The sequence below is a fragment of the Rousettus aegyptiacus genome, unplaced genomic scaffold, assembly GCF_014176215.1.
Source record: "Rousettus aegyptiacus isolate mRouAeg1 unplaced genomic scaffold, mRouAeg1.p scaffold_m13_p_11, whole genome shotgun sequence".
In the NCBI taxonomy this organism is placed as follows: Eukaryota; Metazoa; Chordata; class Mammalia; order Chiroptera; family Pteropodidae; genus Rousettus; species Rousettus aegyptiacus.
In genome coordinates, this window is record NW_023416286.1 from 42436177 (window position 1) to 42454795 (window position 18619).

General features: G+C 38.1%; 3 protein-coding genes and 1 non-coding gene across 18 annotated transcripts in view; 1 reads left to right on the forward strand and 3 right to left on the reverse strand.

Annotated features, from left to right (window-relative positions):
* Nucleotides 1-3095, forward strand: part of DDHD2 (DDHD domain containing 2) — a 24176-nt gene extending 21081 nt beyond the window's left edge. For 2 of the 3 annotated variants that reach the window (XM_016155276.2, XM_016155275.2), the window contains 2 exons: nucleotides 524-635; nucleotides 1066-3095. In XM_016155276.2, coding sequence (XP_016010762.2) covers nucleotides 524-605 — 82 coding nt within the window. In that variant the 3' untranslated portion in view covers nucleotides 606-635; nucleotides 1066-3095. The remainder of the gene's footprint in view (nucleotides 1-523; nucleotides 636-1065) is intronic. The other variant, XM_016155277.2, reaches the window with a different exon arrangement.
* Nucleotides 1965-8155, reverse strand: PLPP5 (phospholipid phosphatase 5). Of its 4 annotated transcripts, none has more exons than XM_036228737.1 (7): nucleotides 8018-8155; nucleotides 7704-7772; nucleotides 7103-7193; nucleotides 6631-6694; nucleotides 6178-6302; nucleotides 5360-5530; nucleotides 1965-4552 (listed from the first exon to the last, which is right to left on the reverse strand). In XM_036228737.1, the coding sequence occupies exons 1-7, from the start codon at nucleotides 8060-8062 to the stop codon at nucleotides 4389-4391; spliced, it is 729 nt and encodes a 242-aa protein (XP_036084630.1). In that variant the 5' UTR covers nucleotides 8063-8155; the 3' UTR covers nucleotides 1965-4388. The 4 variants fall into 4 exon arrangements, with proteins under 4 accessions (XP_036084630.1, XP_016010774.1, XP_016010772.1 ...); XM_016155288.2 differs by having other exon boundaries at nucleotides 6208-6302; nucleotides 7667-7772; nucleotides 7989-8152; XM_016155286.2 differs by having other exon boundaries at nucleotides 7667-7772; nucleotides 7989-8151.
* A 595-nt stretch (nucleotides 8156-8750) lies between these two features.
* Nucleotides 8751-18619, reverse strand: part of NSD3 (nuclear receptor binding SET domain protein 3) — a 93394-nt gene continuing 83525 nt past the window's right edge. For all 10 annotated transcript variants that reach the window (XM_016155259.2, XM_016155255.2, XM_016155250.2 and 7 more), the window contains 4 exons: nucleotides 17242-17383; nucleotides 16050-16156; nucleotides 15303-15507; nucleotides 8751-14908 (listed from right to left, as the gene is read on the reverse strand). In XM_016155259.2, coding sequence (XP_016010745.2) covers nucleotides 14670-14908; nucleotides 15303-15507; nucleotides 16050-16156; nucleotides 17242-17383 — 693 coding nt within the window. In that variant the 3' untranslated portion in view covers nucleotides 8751-14669. The remainder of the gene's footprint in view (nucleotides 14909-15302; nucleotides 15508-16049; nucleotides 16157-17241; nucleotides 17384-18619) is intronic.
* On the reverse strand, nucleotides 18320-18438 carry LOC118609495. Its single transcript, XR_004953463.1, has one exon. It is a non-coding gene; the product is annotated as a 5S ribosomal RNA (ribosomal RNA).

Sequence of the window (18619 nt, forward strand, 5' to 3'; positions counted from 1 at the left end):
TTGTAATTTGTTGTGATTGTGGGAGGAGGAGAGCACATTGCTTACATACTCCACCATTTTGATCAGGGCCTGAATGTTATTTTAATAATCAAATTTCTTTCAGAACATAGATATAAGTAATTGCTTGTACACACACAGAGCATTATCTGGAAGATGTATGAGAAATTGATAACATTGCTTCTCAGAAGATGGGAACTAGTGGTTAAGAAACAGGTGGGAGGGGGACCTTATTATTATACCCTTACGTATCTTGAATGTTGAACCATATGATTGTGTTATCTTTTTAAAAAGAGTAAATAACATTTAAAAAATTAAGGTGAGCAACTGGACGGCTCTTCCATATTGTCCCAAGAGTGAGTTCTATGGAAAGGGAACTGTTCTTAAGTCATTTACTACTAGCTTTTTTGTTACTGAGCATAATGCTAGATTTGTTAGAAGGTTACCTTGCAGACTACTGACAATTGCATCTAGTACAAATGTTAGCTTTTTTTTTTCTTTTACAAATAAATTTTTCTCTTTACAGGGAGTCCGAAGATACAGTATTATTGGTCCTCAAAGAAATCTACCAAACCAAGGGTATTTTCCTTGATCAGCCTTTACAGTAAAAATGAATCCTCTGTGGCCGGCTGCTTACTGTAAGTTTTTAAATGTCATATATGCAGCATAGTTCCTATACATTAACATGTTATAAGGCACTGTGCAGCCTCAATCTCTTTATATTTTTCTGTTGCTTGTCACCAAGATCTAGGTTATTCATTTGTAGAGGGACTCTGTTTAAATTTCATGGGGAAAAAGTGCAATAGCCAACTTAGAGAAAGGTGTGTTTGTGTGTTGCTAGTGATATGGTCCAATAACATTTGTCACTGTTAGGATCTAACCTCAGAAGCTTAATAGTTTTGATTATCTAAGAGTTACCATAGCAACAGTTACAATTTAAATTACAAACAGCCCATCTTGAGATTTAAATTACTCGGCTTTTTAGATATGTAACCAGAAAGGTGGCAGTCTCCCTGGGTGCCTTCTAGTTGTGACTGCATGGTGACCTCTTTCCCCTCTCTCCCCTAGACAGACATTGAGGGGTCCTTCCCCAGAAAATCCACCTGGTTTGTTGCTGCAGTTTTCCTCTTCAGCTGCATCACTTCTTGCATGTTGCCTGCCCCTTACCTTTGGGGTCTTTGGAAGATAATCTTCCATTTTGGAAGTGAGTGGAAAGCAAAGGGAAGACACCCTATTTTTTTTTTACCACTGGGTTCATCTAAGCACTTGCCATTTTTTCTTCATAGATGGGGGTTGTTTGCTCCTTTAATTATTTGATGATAGTATATAGGTATCATACTTTTTTGCTTATTACATGAGATGGTATAAAGTCTGTTTTGAGTTTGCTATGTTTTGACTTGGTAGAGTTTTTTTCTAGGAAATGTTCTAGTTTGGAAATAGACTTGAAATTCAGAAGGCATTTGGGGTACACTTATCTCTCATTAGTGGTCTCTGCATTTGAAGGCTTAAATGGATATGGAAAAAACTGTCAGGCAGTCAAAATCTTTTGAGCCATCTTTCTTACAAGTACTATATGAAGTCTAAAATGTAGCTTAAAATGAGTATAGTTTATGCTCTACAGCTGACTGACAAATTTATTGCTATGAATCACTGTTGCTGTTTATTGTTTTTACAGTTATTTGAGCTCCTCTGAGAGTCTAAAGTGGACCATTTAGTTCACATTATGTGAGACTAGATGAATTCTGACTTAGCTTTTGTTCTTTAATTGAAGGTGAAGCTATAAAGGCTGACAAACCTGAAATTGCACAGCCTTGACAGACTGGTGCATTTATGGTGAAATAGAATTTATGTAAGTCACCTGCCACATCCACTTGGGTGATGGTAGCATTGTGTGTCCTCTTTAAAAACACTTTGTAAACATCATTGCCTCCTCAGGTACCCACAATCCAGAATGCTTATTTAAAAAGCTCATGGCATAGGCATTGTTGGTTGAGCAGGTAGGTTTGAGGGGAAATTTTGCTTATTCTGAAGAAAAACATGCCTGCAGGGGCCAAGGAACAGCTATTGAAGAGTCAGTGTCTGAACATACAAAGTGAGATGTACCTTGAAGAAGGTGGGTGAACATAGACTAATTTTTCCCAAGGCATAGGCTCACCACTGTGCTAGAGGTTATTTTGTTTCTCATTGGTCAGTTTGTCTTTGTCTTTGCAGTTTTCTTTGTGATACACTCCTCTCAGATTCCACAACCCATTGTTTATAGTGAGGCATAGCCAGGCAAGCTGTGTTGTTTTTTATGTTTTTTTTTTTTTTTTTGTAAATGTATCATGATGTCCAAAGCACTGGCATTTCACATAAGCCATCTCTTCAACAGCAGCGATCTTTTCCCTTTCTAGAGAGAAAAGGGAAGGTTAATTGTTACCTTAGAGATGGTAGAGGTAAGGCTGGGGTATAGGTCAGAGTCTGGCCTTTCCTTGTCTGTCTGATTATAGACAATTGCTGACTAAACCACTAAAAAGTTTCAGATATATGGAATATTTTCTTTACTACATAAATTGAGTTTGAAGGGTTATTGAGAATTAAGTAGCATTCAATATATATTATAGGGAAAGCTTTTGTCAAGTTGTTTTAAAATTTAAGGTTATTCTTCATATTTAGCCAGAATTGGTACTATTTAGGAGTAACCAGAGGACATGCAAGAGTGAGTCCTTGTAACCAAAGATGAACAGCATAACTCTGGATAGCTAGATAAACCACTGCTAAGAAATGTTTCTTTCTTGTGGTATTATCATGGTTGTATATTAGATGGGGTAATAAGCTTGATTTAAATCCTTTATTTAGTGGTATATTATTTGCACTATTTCAGTTGTATCATGTGCAATCTCTTGACCAAGCCTATTTTTTAACTCTGATAGAGTATCATTTTATACATATTCCCAACTGCAGAATTGATATTGCTTAGCAAAAGAGATTTGTTTGCATGGAAAGATTAATAGCATTGATTAGCTTTCTAATATTTTGCACTTTCTGAAATGTCTGTTTTTTTATGTGATTATATTTAAAACTCTAGTAAATATTGAAATAAAACCATATTGACCCATTGCCTACCTTTACCTAGTTCATCTATCATAAAGAAAATCAATATAATAACCATTTTCTCTTCCTCTATAAAACAAGTTTAAAAAATAAAAGTTTTGGGCAAGGAACATGACATTCAAGTTTTTGTCTGACTCACGGTGTTTTCATTGTCCTAGGCAGGTATAGTTCAGAATTTAAAGTTTGGCAGTTATGAGGTAAATATTGAGCCTCTCCTTTGGTATTTATAATCGTCAGCCACTATTATAGGTAGTTGAATCATTTATGTGAGATGGAGAATCTTACAAATTTTACTTTAGAAATGTTTCAGCTTTCAAATGGTACTTTAGTACCAAAAAAACCCCACATTCACCATTTTATCTGCCTGTCAATCACATTTACTGAAGGAAAAAGATACATTGAAAATGTAATAGACAGAAATAAGGTCATATTTAACCTCATTAAAGAGGTAGTTCTAGGTCCTATAGCATCAATTTTGATGATATCGTATAATTGTCCCTCATAGTTCATTGTAAAGAAGGGACAGAAAAAGATTCACTTGTCATCCAGATAATGATATCTGTAATTTTTCTTTCCTGCCTTAGGCAGTTAGCAGAGTTGATGCATTTGGGCAGATCTTCAGTCATGAAAGGAGGGAAAGAAGCTCATTAGCACAGTTAAGGACAAATGAGGTAGAAACAGTCATTAGTTGTTAGCACCAAAATCACACTCCTAACCATTTTCTTTCTTATTGTTTACTTGGTAATTCAACAAATCATTTATGCCAACAGTATTAAAAATGAACAGCGTTATCTGGCTGGACTTGGATAAGACATACATATCAATGGTAAACAATCCAGAAATGGACATTTTCCTATTTAAGGCTTGATGGAATTGTCACCAGAAATAGTAAATAGAACCCTAGACTTTAGATTTTGAGCTATGGGAAATGATATTTTGATAATTAACTCCAGCTTCTAGCATAAAGTGGGGCTATGTAAAGGCTTCTTTCTGACAAGATCTTTTCAAGAACATTTAAATTTAAATGGAAAAACACTGTAGATCTTGAGATACCAATCTGGTGGACCAGATTCATACGTTGTTGGAGGACTATTCAAAGATCTCTTTACCAGAATGTGTGGCATACAGTAGTGAAAAAGAACCTTGACTCCTCATGATAAATCGTGAGCCAGAGGCAAAACTGCATAATCATAGACAGAGTGAAGTGCTGATGTCCTCACTTGCACCTAAGAGGTAAAAAAGTAAGAAGTTCTAGGAGGGGCTAATTCACCTAATCTCCACTGAGGTAGCTCCAATTTCTAAATATCAAAATGATAAGGATCACCAGGCTTCTTTTGTGCAGTGAGAAGTCCAAGTCTGTTCTGAAATGGTTTATGGCATTCTTCATCAGTCAGAGGAGGATAATACTGCCTGTAGCAGACATAGGCAAATGTCAGGCCAATCACAGATCCGACTAGTACATCTGAAGAGAGAGGAGATAAGGTCTTCTCTTAATCATATTAGACTCTCAAATCATGTCAGATATCGCACAGTACAGAGAACTTGGCCCTCTAGGTTATTCTAATTGTTTGGCCTGCAAAACCCCACAATTCTAGGTTCACAGTTTCTTTAGGCTTTCTCAGTTTTATCATATAGTTACAGGATTATCATTTTCAGGTTCTCTAAATACCCAATAAAAATACATCTTTAGTTAAATATGATAAGCCTTTTTCTAGGCATGCAAGATTTAATTTTTTTTTTTTTTTTTTTTTTTACTTTTTTACACTATTTAAAGAGTTCTAGAGAAAGAATAAACTCTTAAACTCTTCAGGAGTTTATAACTCTATATAATAGGTCTCCTAAGGATATCTGGGCTATACCGTCACCTTTTTTTTTAAATTGTAGGTTTTCTGTGAAGATGTTCTGAAACTTGGATGTTTTAGTATACCAACTTAAATTTCTTTGGTTTAATTACAATTTTATGTTTTCTTGAATTTTACCTTTGTGAGCTTTGAGGTTTGTTATAAAAAATTTCTTATAGTTTATTTTATACTTACGATACCTCAAAATAATGGAAAAATTAGGACATTCCTCCTTTAAAAGGTCACAGTGTACTTTCTCATCCTCCATGTAGCTATAAACACTTACTTAGTACAGAACCCAGACCATCCCATACACATTTCTTCATTCACTCAACAGGTACATAGTGTGAGCATCTCCCTTTGTGCCTAGTGCTAGGGATAAAATGAGTGCTACATGGAAGCTTCCATGGCATGAATACCTTGCTTACCTTGCCAGTGATGCTTATAGTCACAGGTGCGGGACAGTGCAATTATAGCTGCAAAAAGTAGAGGTGACAGAAAGGCACAGAACCTCCAAGATTTCCCACGGCCTTTTGGTGTGAAGCAATGCAACTTCCCCGCCAGATAGAAGGAAGCAAAGGCCAGACCAGCAAATGCAACTAGAAGAGGAAAAACCTATAAGTGCGTCTTTTATTTAAAGGAAGCTATGTCATTCATCTGCAAATAGGAGGCCAGGAAACATGAACATGTTTTATCTCCTTTTTTGTATACTTCAGGAGTAGATCATTGATTATGAGGGAGAAGGAAACAAAAGGAATAAATAATGGACTTTGGGCAGGTTACTTCTCAGTGTTTAGTTTCCTCATGAATAAATGAGAATCATAAAAATAATAGTACCCACCTTATTGGGCTATTACAGTATCAAATGAGGTAAGAATCTAAAGTGCTTTCCAAAGCACTTGACACATAGTAACTAACTCTTCAATAAAAGTTAATATTTTTATGATTAGTACAAGATTGTAGGATCTAAGCAAATAATAGTAAAATATTCAAATCTCTTGAAGGGGAAACTACTTCCTCTGTCCTTGAATATTTACCCCTTAATATTCAAGGCTCAGGCTTGTGAAATCTTGTGGTTCTTAAGGAGGGGGTGGGGGGTGTGGGGATGTGGGGGGAGAGTTCTTCCAATTCTAGATACAAGAACAAGAGTACTGAGATGTTCCCATCGTCACAAACTTCCCAGGTTAAATTCAGTGATGCAAAAAAAAAAAAAAGCACAGAAGTAGAGTCCATCTGGTATTCATACAAGAAGAATGTCCACTAGGGAAGCTCTTACGGCCCTCATTCACCACGTCCTTATCTCCTGTGCACATCAAGTCAGAATGGGCTTGCCCATCAGGGAAGCAGCGGTAGAAGAAATCGGGGCGTGGCCTACAGGAAATGAGCATGGTTTGAACACAATTATTTACAACTCCCGAAATTATTTGATGATGTATCTGACATTACTAATCCTGTTAACTGCTGGTCTAATAGTGTCCAAGACAAAATAATGAGACTGGATTAGGCTAGTCACCACTAAGAAGCCTTATTTCCAGGGTCAACATTTAAATTTGGGGGTGGGGGGGAGCCACTCCAGCACATGATTACTTTTTTAGGGTAAAGAGCAAGTGACAGTACAACTTCAAGGGGTGCTCTAGAGGCCACTGACTGCTGAAGGAAGGGCTGAGGCAGACACTCGGGCGGCTAACTTGTCACTTACCTTCCTACTATCAGTTTTATTGTGTTGGTAAAAACACCATTCAAAACCAGGGCAAGGCTGGCAGCTGGAAAGCAAAGAAACTTACTGTTAGGAGGAACTATGTGATCACTGTCTCATTAAGAGCAGCCATGGCCTTTCTGAGATAGAATATAAAAGTAATATGGCTCTCAATGACTGACTGCTGTTTTAGTACAGGGAGAACTTCTCTCCTAGGCTGAAGACATTTCTGAGGTACAACTAGTCCAGTGCATTTAAGCACACCTGTGAGGTTAATCAAGTTCTTTATGGTGCTGTTTTTCTGTCTCAAAGGGTAACAAGTGGGATGTAGGGGAGATAGAATTACTTCAGAAACATAGAACTCAGTGGCCTCCAACACTGAGGCCACAGTGTCAGTGGCTGAACCCCATAATTCTTGCCTTCTCATTCCAGCACTAAGATAAGACAACATGAGCTAGAAAGGGTTAGCTCTTACCTAGGCAGGCTTGTTTGCTGTCTGTTGTGTCTGCCTTCTTGAGACATTTGGCCAGGAGGATCAGAGACAGCGGAGAGAGAAATGCCATGACCTGAACCAGAATATGCCAAAGAGTAAACAAAATAAAACCACAAAACTCCACACCACTGGTTGTTATAATAGCTCTTACAGGGAAGAGAAATGGAAGTGGCAGCAGAACTCACATATCAGACCCAACTGTTCCCCTATAAATAAAAGTAGCATTTCACTGTAGGTTAACTGGGCATTGGGCAGTGACCAGTAAATACCCGTCTAAATGACCCGTTACCTCTGGCCAGCCTAAGAAATAGAGCTCACAGATCATGTCTCTTGAGCCAAAATAGACTAATATCTTGCTGTCTAAATCTGGATCTTAAACATTGGGATGCAGAACTTTAACACAGCAGGAAGCTTAGCACATCAACAAAAGGGCAGTAAGTTCCCTACAAAGATCATTTTGGAGCCCATTGACTACTTTCCGCTTCCTAGCATTAATCTCAGTAATAAGTATTAAGGGGCAGAAGGAAGGGCTAATTCTCCACGCACAAACATCGGCTTGGTTGGGAAATACTCTTCCACATACGGATTCCGGTAAAGCCACATCTCCTCTGGTTGGATAAGTCTCTGGAAGGGAGGGAGACGCTCTGTTACCCTAAAGGGGAAACAGAAAGTACTGAGCACGTTGGTTTGCTTCCTCCGGGTTTCCCACGGAAGGACCCCGACCTCGGCCGGCGAGGCGCGGCACCGAGAGCGCCGGGTAGGAGCTATCAGTGGCGAGGACCTTCCTGCCTGTTACTTAAAGGATCGCAGCCCATCCGTCCACGCAGGAGGGTGCGGGGCCCTGGGGTCCAATCCCCAAACCGCTTACAAGAAGGCAGTGAGCAGCACAATCCGCACCCCCAGTTCGGCCCCGAAGACTGCCGACGCTGCCACCTTCCCCATCCGGCCGCAGAGCCGCCGCAGAGCCCGGAGACAGGACGCTGCACTGACGTGGCAGCCGCTGCAGCGGGAACACAAGGGCCGCCCCCGGAGGCCGGATCTCAGCTGCTCTCAGCGCGGGCTGGCGGTCACTCGGGGGAACTGCAGGCCAGAAAGGTTGTTCAGCCACCTCCCTACCCAGACAGCTCAGCAATCCCCCGGAAGCAGGAGTAGCAGCTTTGCGGTGTTCTGAGAGCCATCACCTAGTAAAAGGAATGAAAAGCAAGCCCTCCTGTTTTCTAGTACATTTGGCAAGGAGTTAGTTCTAAGTGTCCAGCCAGGCGGCAGGCTGCCTTTCGGTCTGATAAACCAGTGAGATGAAAGTGATGACTCTCCCCTTCAATGTCCTTCACCTGTGCCTTGATAGTCTCATACCACACCAAAGCAAGGAGCAACATTCTTCAAGGACCTTTACCCCCATTAACACAAAACAAAATCCTCACATTTTCAGATCCAAGTTTATTAGCAGCACAGCAGCCTTCTGAAGAAAATTATACTTAGTTCTCATACAGGACTTTGCTGTGCTGCAGGCCTCACTGGCTGAGGGTGGACATATTAGGTCATTCAGCCCGCAGCTAGGTCCCCTCCCTCCCATGAGGGCCTTTGCCCAGTGAGTTGTAGCAAGAAATTACAGGCAATGAACAAGTCCACATTTAATTTGGAACATACAGGACAATTTATTGAAGTCAATCTCAAGCAAAATCTGTAATCAGTGGAATGTCATTAAAAACCTTTCCAAATTAATCCTCACGGAAGCAAAAAACACATTTGAATCCAAAGTATTTGTAAAATAAAAAAGGCAACATTTCAGTAAATATACAAAAATTATATGTTCCTACCAGCACACACAGTAGTAAGCAGCTTAAATATTACAGGCAATCCTAAATACACTATAACTAGTCAACTGTAAGCTATCTATATACAGTTTAACCAAGCTTTGCACATTTCACACTATGCAATAAAACATAGGCCAATCAACAAAATCCCCAAAATATCGTATATCTTGAAGTCTGTGTGGCAACATGAAGTCAATATACAATAATGCCCTAGTGGAACACCCCCAGGGAAAATTAACACTAATCCCTTAGTGTCAAGCTTCTAGCCAAGTTACAGAAACTCAAAAGAGATTGACTTTAGTGAATATTGATGCTGTTATTAAAGACTCAAGTTCTCAAGTGATTTAGGCAAAATAACATTTCACAGGATCTACAAAGTTTATTACAGATAAACAAAGTACAGAAATAACCAATCTACAAAGGTCATTATCATAAAGGTCACAAGGAAATGAAAACATTTGTTTGTTGTGCAATATCACAAGTGGATACAAATGAATTTCTCTTATCAATTCCAATTATGCACACACCCTTGTATATAAAAAGAATCTTATTAGCCAGTTGTAATCATCATTTAGCATCTTTGCTGTCAGTGGCAACGTGATTTTCTTTTTCAACATAGGGTATGTGAAAGCACAAATAAAATAGCGATATAAATGACAACAAAGTAAATTTTATCCAGTCCACTTCTAAACTGACAAGAATACCTTATAAATACCTTATCCAGGTAATCTGATGGCCATTGAGAGCCATTCACACATATCAGAAATCTGTGGCCAGTAAGGAAGGGGAGTACTGGAAACTGAGGGTGCTTTCTTGCCACTATGCAGATGCCATAATGTCATATAAGAAAACTAACGACAATAAATGACTTTGGTAACTATTTTTCATTTCCCTTTTTCTTACAAATTAATGACTGTCAGAGGCTGCTTAAGGACAGGTAATTCTCTTCCTCCTTCTCCATACATATGTGCCACAAGAACCTGAACTTGTCACTTAAGCAATGGACTGACAAAAAGAATGTAAATGGTTTTTGAAACACATAGGTTACACCCAGCATTTCAGGAGTGTAACATAAGTACAATTTGTTTTCCCTACATAGGCATATACTAAAAGGAAATAAGAGGTGTGTGGGTTGACAAAATAAAGTACACAGGAAATATAAAAATGCTGCTGGTGTCTCATGCAGGAGTCTCTTCCTCAAATGTGTGCATTTAATCTGAGATATCTACTGTGAACATGCTTCCCCATTTGCAGAACTTCACCTTTAATCCGAGTTAAAGAGGATAAGAGACTAGGCCATTTATTTTCAAAACAGTATACAAAACAATGTTTTTTACTTCATAAAATAACTGTTAAAAGAAGGAGAATATGAAGAATTTCAAGTACTTAAAAAACCTGAATTCAATGAGGCAGAGGTCTCAATGTTAAAGTGACTACTTCGTACCTGTGGTAAACATTATCATCCCCCTCTGTTACCCTACTATAACCATAACCCCTTTTTCTCCGTGCCCCACCCTAGATAAAAGTTGGTAGACTTCAGTATATACAAATTTCCAACTTTTAAATATCTGATAATACATGACAAAGCTGTCTAATTATATCTATTCCCTAGCCTATCTGAAAATGGAAGCAAGTTCTATTCTTTGTTTACAAATAACCAGAAACCCATTCTATGTGGCCCTAGGCCAAAGGAAATTGCTCCAAATGATCACATCATGTCTGCAGCAACTTGGGCGTGGCTAGATGCATCAGCCTAGTAAGAAGTAATTCAAGTCTAATTTGCACTGCCCATAAAGCAACTTCCCAGTGTTGCCGTACCTCATGTACAAGTACATCAAATGTAAGCTTCCCAAGCTGTAAGGACTCCATGGTAACTTGTTTTCTTATCCTGCTGGGACATGGCGAGTGGCAGCACCTTTAAGGTGAATGCTAAAGGAAGAACTTTGTATTTATAAATGAAATGAAAGACAAGCAACAAATCTGGGTAGTCCAGAGATTACATTCTTTATAGCTGGCCTGTTTCCAATCTGCAGATCTGGGTTTGACCCTGATTGGAACACATGCCACATGACAAACGCTTCAAAAAGGAAACTACTTCATGAACCAAGAAAGAAAGTTGTCCAACAGCCTGCCCTGTATGAGTCCTTTACATGATTATCTCAGAGTTTCATAATGTTATTTACAGGTATGTTTCCAAATATTTGGAAATGGCAGAAGAGAGCAGAGAGCAATCTTACATGCCCCTATTATTATTATTATTTTTAGTTTTTAGATATGTTCTTGACTTGAACACACAGAAATCTCCAAGTTTCAATGATTCTAAAAGTCAGCCTATTCTATAAATTAGGCCAGATCATTTTTGAGAATTAAGATAGAGCTGGAACTTGTTAAAACAAAAATGAAAATAAACTCCCTAATTCTAGTCCTGATTAGATATTTAAAAAGTCAATCCCGTCCTCCTGCTGCTTCAGCCGTCCAGGAATGAAGGGCCCTCGGCTCCTTCGTCTGTGGTCCAGCCCCTCCTCCCACTGCACCATGCCTGGACTTTTCCCCAGGGTTTCATCTTCAGTTGTTAGCGATCCAATTTATGAAACTTTATATAGCTGATTATCAAAAATCGTACATTCACTTTTTCCTCCAAAGAATATGAGGTTAAAAAAAATACCGTCATCCCATGCTGCTTTAAATTATTTCATTTTTGACAGGAATAAAAACCAGCCTTTTATGCTCTTACCAAATATAGATTTAAAAGTTAACAAATATGAACATCAGACTATGAATGAGCAGCAGTATGTCTTTTGGAATATTTCATTGGTGAAGCATAGGCAAGCACAGTGCATGTATATAGTATGCACACATAAAACATAATTTACTCTTTTTCTGCTTCCAGAACCTGCAACTTTACAATATATAACATAGGTCAACAGTGATACTATGGAGGTGTAAGGAGAGCTCATTGGCACTGGCATGACTAAAACCACTTTTTAGACTCTTAAAGATCACTCTTTCAGTGACAAAGACTCCAGAGTTATTCTTAGCTATTTTGTTTTCTACCCTGATTTCTAAAATGGCAGAACAATCCTGTTAGTCACCCCTCACCCACAAAAAAAGATTAAGAAATCTCATCAGAGCTCTGTTAAAGATACACAAACAAAAATGTGACACAATGAAGAAGCTGCATAAAAATACTTAAACCTAAGGTATGTGTAGTATATAGGATATACCCTGGCTTACCATATAAAAGTCATCAGATATTAAATAGTACTAAGTCCAAAACAAAGCAAGGAAATAAGATTTTATGTTGGATACTGTTTCAATAAGAGTTGCATTTCAAATATTAAAGGAAATCCTTCATGTTAGTAAGTTTAAAAATGCAAACATTTATCATATACATATACAAAATAAAGTTTTAGTATGATAAAACCTAGATTTTCTTAAATTATTCTTTAAAAGGACATCAAACTATATAATTGCTCAAGAGCAAAGTTTAGTGTTTTGGTAAGCTATAATTCATGTTACTTTTAGCAATTACAGCTGGTAACATGTATAGCATTGTCCATTTTGCTCTTTCTTTTGGGACCATATCTAATCAATAGAATTGTCTGGAGGCCCAGTAAGTTATCTCAGAATTGCCGGAATCAGGCAAATGGCAGTTTAGGAGCTTAAGTAAAGGAAATGTAGTGTTTTTTTTTTTTTCATTTTGACAAGAGAAAATCCAGTATAATTGCACATTTACATACAGAGAGAGAGAGAGAGAGAGAGAGAGAGAGAGAGAGAGAGAGAGGAGGGAGAGGAAGAGAGATGGAGGGAGAAGAGAGGAGAGGAGAGAGAGAGGCATGAAACAGTCTCTCTCTTTTTTTTTTCCAGAGAAGAGCTCTAAATTGATAAGGAAAAGGAACACATATAACACAATTGAAGGAATGTAGTAGAGGAGGGGTCCCCAACTCACAGGCTGTGGACCAGTATGGGTCCATGGCCTCTTAGGAACTGGGCCGCACAGCAGGAGGTGAGTGGTAAGTGAGTGAAGTTTCATCTGTATCTGTAGCCGCTCCGTAGTGCATCACGGCCTCAGCTCCACCTCAGACCATTAGGCATTAGATTCTCATAGGAGCACCAGTCCTGGTGCCAAAAAGGTTGGGGACCGCTATGGTAGAACATCTATCTTCCCTACCTTCATAAGGTTACTAGGTACTTCTTCAGGGAAAATATATGCTACCAGGTACCAGCAACTGTAAGCAGTCCAAACTCACAGAGAAAGTTAACATTCACACTAATTCTAAACTTCTACTTAGTACAGTGTTACGACACTGTCTGACATTACTAATTATTTCATACAAGGAATACTGGAATATACATATTCCTAAGCATTAAAAAGCAAGTGAGTGTTGTGGGCATATATCTTGATATACGTGCATCTATGAGATACAAGAATCACAACCATTTTTGCTAATACTGCTTTCTTGGGAGCTTTCCCTAAGTAATTCCTAAGATGAAGTGTGTTTGTATGGCTCTTATACATCCTGTGGAAGTGTTTCCCCTTCCTCAATGGTGGCAATTTTAAGTATTAGATATCTAAGTAAAAACTGTTTACACATAACTTTGGGATGCCCCCCAAAATAGGAACTAAATCAAAAAGAACTATTCAAATACAATTCAAACTTATCTGAGTAGTTTTCACCAGTTAGCATGATTATAGTCAGTTGACAAAGGAGATGTTTGATTAGGAGAGGAAAGCAGAGACAAAATAAAATGCCCATAATTAATTCTCTCCAAGTAAGACCAGGGTCTACATTAAATTGGACAGAAAATAGCGCTTTATATGATCCAACTTTTGGTCCATGCCTTTCATCTCTCTGTGGCTGCCTTTATCAGTGTCAAAATAGAATGATCATTCTGTGCATTCATATCCACATAAACACACTTCATCGAAAATACCCACTGTCAATGGAAAGCATTTCAAATTCAGTTAAGTACATCCATTTTTTCCCTCCAAAACAAAAAAACAAAACCACCGTATATAACTTTCTAGGTAAAGTTACTTCACAAAGCCCACCTGGTTTAAGACCACAGAGGTAAAACCCACTGAGGCATTTTGCTTTCAAGAAGCCAGATTCGATACTCCCATAGAACCCTTCTCTAAGACAATAAAAGACATTTTGAAGAGAAAGAGAAGTTAGCCTACCTACTGCTCAGTATAGAGGTATATAAAGATCCTCATACCCTTTTCTAGAGGGCTTTCTCCAATTCCTATTTAAAATACACACACACACACACACACTGATTAGACTATCTGAACTATACTTCTCAAAATTTTTAAAAATGAAAATAAATAAAGGAATGATGGCTACTTTTGCTTTTTACACCCAAGGAACACATCTTAGACTTTAAATTCATCTCATTAACAAAACTTTCTTTTCTCTTTGTTCTTATTTTAAAAGCAAAGACATCTCTTTATCTAGCCGCAAAGGCATTGAAGCACAATAAAAGGCAAAAAAAGACCAAGGGAATTGAACCCTCCACAAAAGAACCCCCAAATCAACAAAACAGAAAAACCAGATACCACCAACTGCCTTGCTGGAACAAGTTCCCCATTTTCACGTTAATAAGGCAGTACTGATGGCAAAGGCTGTATGCACTGCAGCAGTCTCTCCTTTGATTAATGCATTATCTATTTACTTTTTGATTTTCCTTTTTTTTTTTCATTTAAATAGAAAAAAAAGGAAATCACCACCCATTTATTCTTTTACTTCTCCATGATCTTGTGATTCCAATTTACATTTGATCTTGCTCCAGTATTCTGATGAGACAGGAGATAAGGGATCATGTTCGGAGCAGCAGAGATGGCCTTCCAGTGCAGAGGGAACCAGCGCCCCCTTTTCATGATCTTTACAAAAGGAACGTGGACAGAACTCACAGAAGGAAACGGCTGCACCGCTGCACTCACTGCACTGATGCCATGGGCACTCCCACTTTCCTGATGGGGAGGCGGAAAGAAGGAAAAGAGCCCCAGTTAGTGCCCATCCTGATTATCCACGGAAAACCCAAGTTCCCACCTTCAACTGAATACAACTCCAAATTTCAGCCAAACACAGGTATGGCTGGGTGTACTATTAAGTATGGATGTGAGATACTGTCCAAAGTACTCACCTATGGTAATCACAAAGAAGAAGCCAATCCTTGGTGGCTCACAGTATCCCAGATTTGCAGAGAGACAGACTTTAACTAGCATGGTTTTGTTTGCTATGACTGTTTGTTCTATTCAATGTTTCCTATCCCACGGCTCCACTAACGATTGTGGGATACATTCTGAATTACACATAGTTGGCAAGAATGCAAGTCAGAGAAAGGGTCTTAAACTTCAGGCTTACCGTACGGTGGCTGAGTCAGGTTAAGGCATAGGAGGTGGTATGCTTTGGGACAGTCCTTTTTGTCACACATGACCAGCTCTCCACCATCTCCACATTGAAAACAGTAATCTTCGTGCATCTGCTTTGGTTCTGTTTTGATTTTTCGTCTCTTCTGCTTTAACTTAGCATTTTTTGCCTTTTCTTCGTTTGCTGACACACATGCCGACTAGCAGAAAAGAAGGACCACGGTGTTAACGATAAGAGTGAACGAAGCTTTACGTAGAAGGGAAAATCCTGTATCACATCCATTTAAATTCATCTCTTGTTCAATTAATTAAAAACACCAGGAAGACTTATCTCATAACAGTACTATAATAAAAAATAAGGCTTCTTTTTCACTGACTTTTCAATAAGGTCTTTTTTTAAAGTTGTAAAGACATTGAGATATAATTTACATACCACAAAAGTCACCATTTTAAAGTGTATATAATACAATGATTTTTAGTATGTTGTGAATTTTTAAAAAAATTTTCAAAAAGGATTTTGCTAATTTCAAATTCAATCAAAAATACAAATACTTTTTCAGAACCTAAGAGATCTTACTCAAATATGCTTTATTAGAAAGTCTAGACTTTGGGAAAACACAACTGATGATATACAAACTAAACCAGGTACCCATTTGCCAGCATTTTCCTGAGCTAGTTATAAACTTCAACAGCCCCCCTCCTTATTCTCTGTTAGCTTAGAGCACCCCTCTGCACAACTGACCTTTGGCCTCACTCCAAGAAAACCACTGCAGTTATCTGCCCCACAGTGGCACTCTGTTCTGCCATTGCCCAGACAATCCAGGTTATAATTAAAAGTTAACTCCATCCCTAAAACATAAGAGAAATAATTATTCGTACCAACTAATAGGGTGTTACAGACACACTCTCATAATGAAAACAGAGACATAATTCCAACATGAAGACTTACCCCTTCTGCATGTTCTATACTGAAGACAGTGATGGAAAAAGAAAAAGGAAAAAAAAAAAAAAAAAAAAACTAGAGGAAAACATCCCCAATCCACCAATAATTACAGCAAAAATAAATATTCTATAAAACTTGTCATATCCTTTTCACTGAAGTGGTCAAAAACTGTGTAAGAGGCTAAGAATCTGAAATCTATGCTTAAGAAAAATGGGTTCTAGTTTAGTTCTCTTTTCTAAAGCTAATTTACACTAGTTTCTAAATAAACAATATGACCATGGAACTGTGATGACCATACTATTTCCAGGAATTTTTTTTTTTGCCTTATATTATGATCAGAAAAGAGTTCAAAATACAGGTTTGCTAAATAATCAAAGATCCAGGAATTCAAAGTGGGAGGCCCAGGCTTTCCATTAGCTGAGCTTGAACAATGCACAACGAGTCTAGAAACACAATTTAAATCTCTTCCAGCTACAACATTTCTTTTCTCGCTCATTTCTTCCACAAATTTAACAAAGGAGAAACTAAATTCTGCTGTTAAGATGCTAGACGGGTAAGAAAATATGAAATCAATAACTGGCTTCAGAGCTTATATCTAATTTGAAACAGATTGCTCCTTCAAACAAAAACAACAACAAAAATCCCCAAAACAAAGAAACCAGTTGATGTTAACAGGCTTTTAATACCCCCCCCCCCCAAAAAAGACAAAGTTTAACCATCTGGTTATATTATGTAGAAAGCAATATAATGAATTCATTCAGTAAGATCATGAACACAGAATTCTGTAATATCCTCTCGCATAAAACTTCTTGCTAAGCTCCCTTTTGCAGGATATAGATTTTTACTTATTGGCAGATAACAATTCTAAATATAACTCTTCATCTTATCTGAATAAATATTTGAGCATCAAACCTTGATGAATATCCTGCCTTCAAAGGATATACTTGGTGTCCTCGGGAGGTAAGACACGGGGAGTAAGTTACTTTTTTACCTGCAGGAATATCACAAAGAGCAAAAAGTCCAACTCGAACATCTCCATTCACAGTCCACTTTTGTGTTTCACAGTTTGGATTACAACTGTGGTTCATAAAGCGAGAATAATTTCCTTTCGGGCCAGCATCGATTATACGGTCCTTCGGAAAGAAAAGACATAAAAGGTACCTTTGACATTAAACTAAATATAAACCTATCTTAGAAACATCTCACTCAGTCAAGAGCCACAAGGCACCAACATTTTGCCACCAGCTAATGTCCGACAACTGACAAATCTGAAAATGTGGTGTTCTCTGCGATTTATTACATTCTCTATTTTATTTGATGACCTTCAAGTCAAAGCAATCAAGATTAAGTAGAATTTAGTTTCTTTTTAAGTTTGTTTCTAGAAATGATCAGACCTTAGACTAATGCTTCTTAGAAGATTAGCTGGCCATAAGTTTAGGAAAGTTATTCCTGATTAAGAGCTCTGAGTTCAGATAGCTACTGGTGATAGGAACTATGGTGTTTTGCTGTCGGCCCTCCTTTCCTGCCCTGAGCAAGAAGCAAAACTAGTACAGGGGTAGATGGCTGAGAGTTCAGGCTATAAACAGGAAGGAGGAAAAATCAGAAATCTCTGAATGAAGGTTTAATTGATGGAAGGGCTATCATTTGGGATATTCTCACTAGTAGTTATCTATTTGTCCTACTTTTACTTACACTGAAGTTCAAATATAGCAAAAGTCTCAGCATTTAGGCCTCTACATTTAAACTATGATAATCTGGATAAGCTCTAGAGGATGGAGCCTCCCAAGTATTGTCAAGATGGCTGGAGGGGTCAGTGGCCATGAAGATAGGATTTAAAAAGCCCATCAGCAATCATAAATAAATGGCATTTTGTTTATGAAATATATGTTCATGGAAGTTGTAAAACTTTGAAACAATGAACTATCAGTTAAAATAATATTTTTAAACAATCTCTAGTTCTTACTTTTAATGATATATATATATATCATATTAGGTGAGGCAACCCTTGGTTGACCTCACTGATTGCAAAGACCTTGTCAGTTTACAATCCCTTTATTTTTAATTTTTTACACCTACAGCACCTGGTCTTCCTAGGTGGTCTCCCATCCAAGTACTAACCAGGCCCGACCCTGCTTAGCTTCTGAGGTCAGATGGGGTCGGGTTTGTTCAGGGTGGCATGGCCGTAGATTTTAATGATATTCTGATTCTCGGTTTTAGAGATAGCCTGGGACAGAGGAAACATGGGTACTAATTTTGGCTCTTCATTAAATTGTAAAAGCTATTCAACAAATCACTTATAATGGTTAAACCTCAGTTTCTTATCCTCTGTAAATCAGAGGGCTACTGAAGAAATAAGATGATAATGGATG

What these genes read in the sequence shown, in the direction of transcription:
- PLPP5 (XM_016155286.2), bottom strand. Translation starts at nt 8,062, where the DNA reads ATGGGGAAGGTGGCAGCGTCGGCAGTCTTCGGGGCCGAACTGGGGGTG. An exon ending in GTGCTGCTCACTGCCTTCTT is followed by an intron (nt 7,773 to 7,988) that starts GTAAGCGGTTTG and finishes TTTCCCCTTTAG; the next exon opens with GGTAACAGAGCGTCTCCCTC. An exon ending in CTATAAGCATCACTGGCAAG is followed by an intron (nt 4,553 to 5,359) that starts GTAAGCAAGGTA and finishes CTCTCTCTTCAG; the next exon opens with ATGTACTAGTCGGATCTGTG.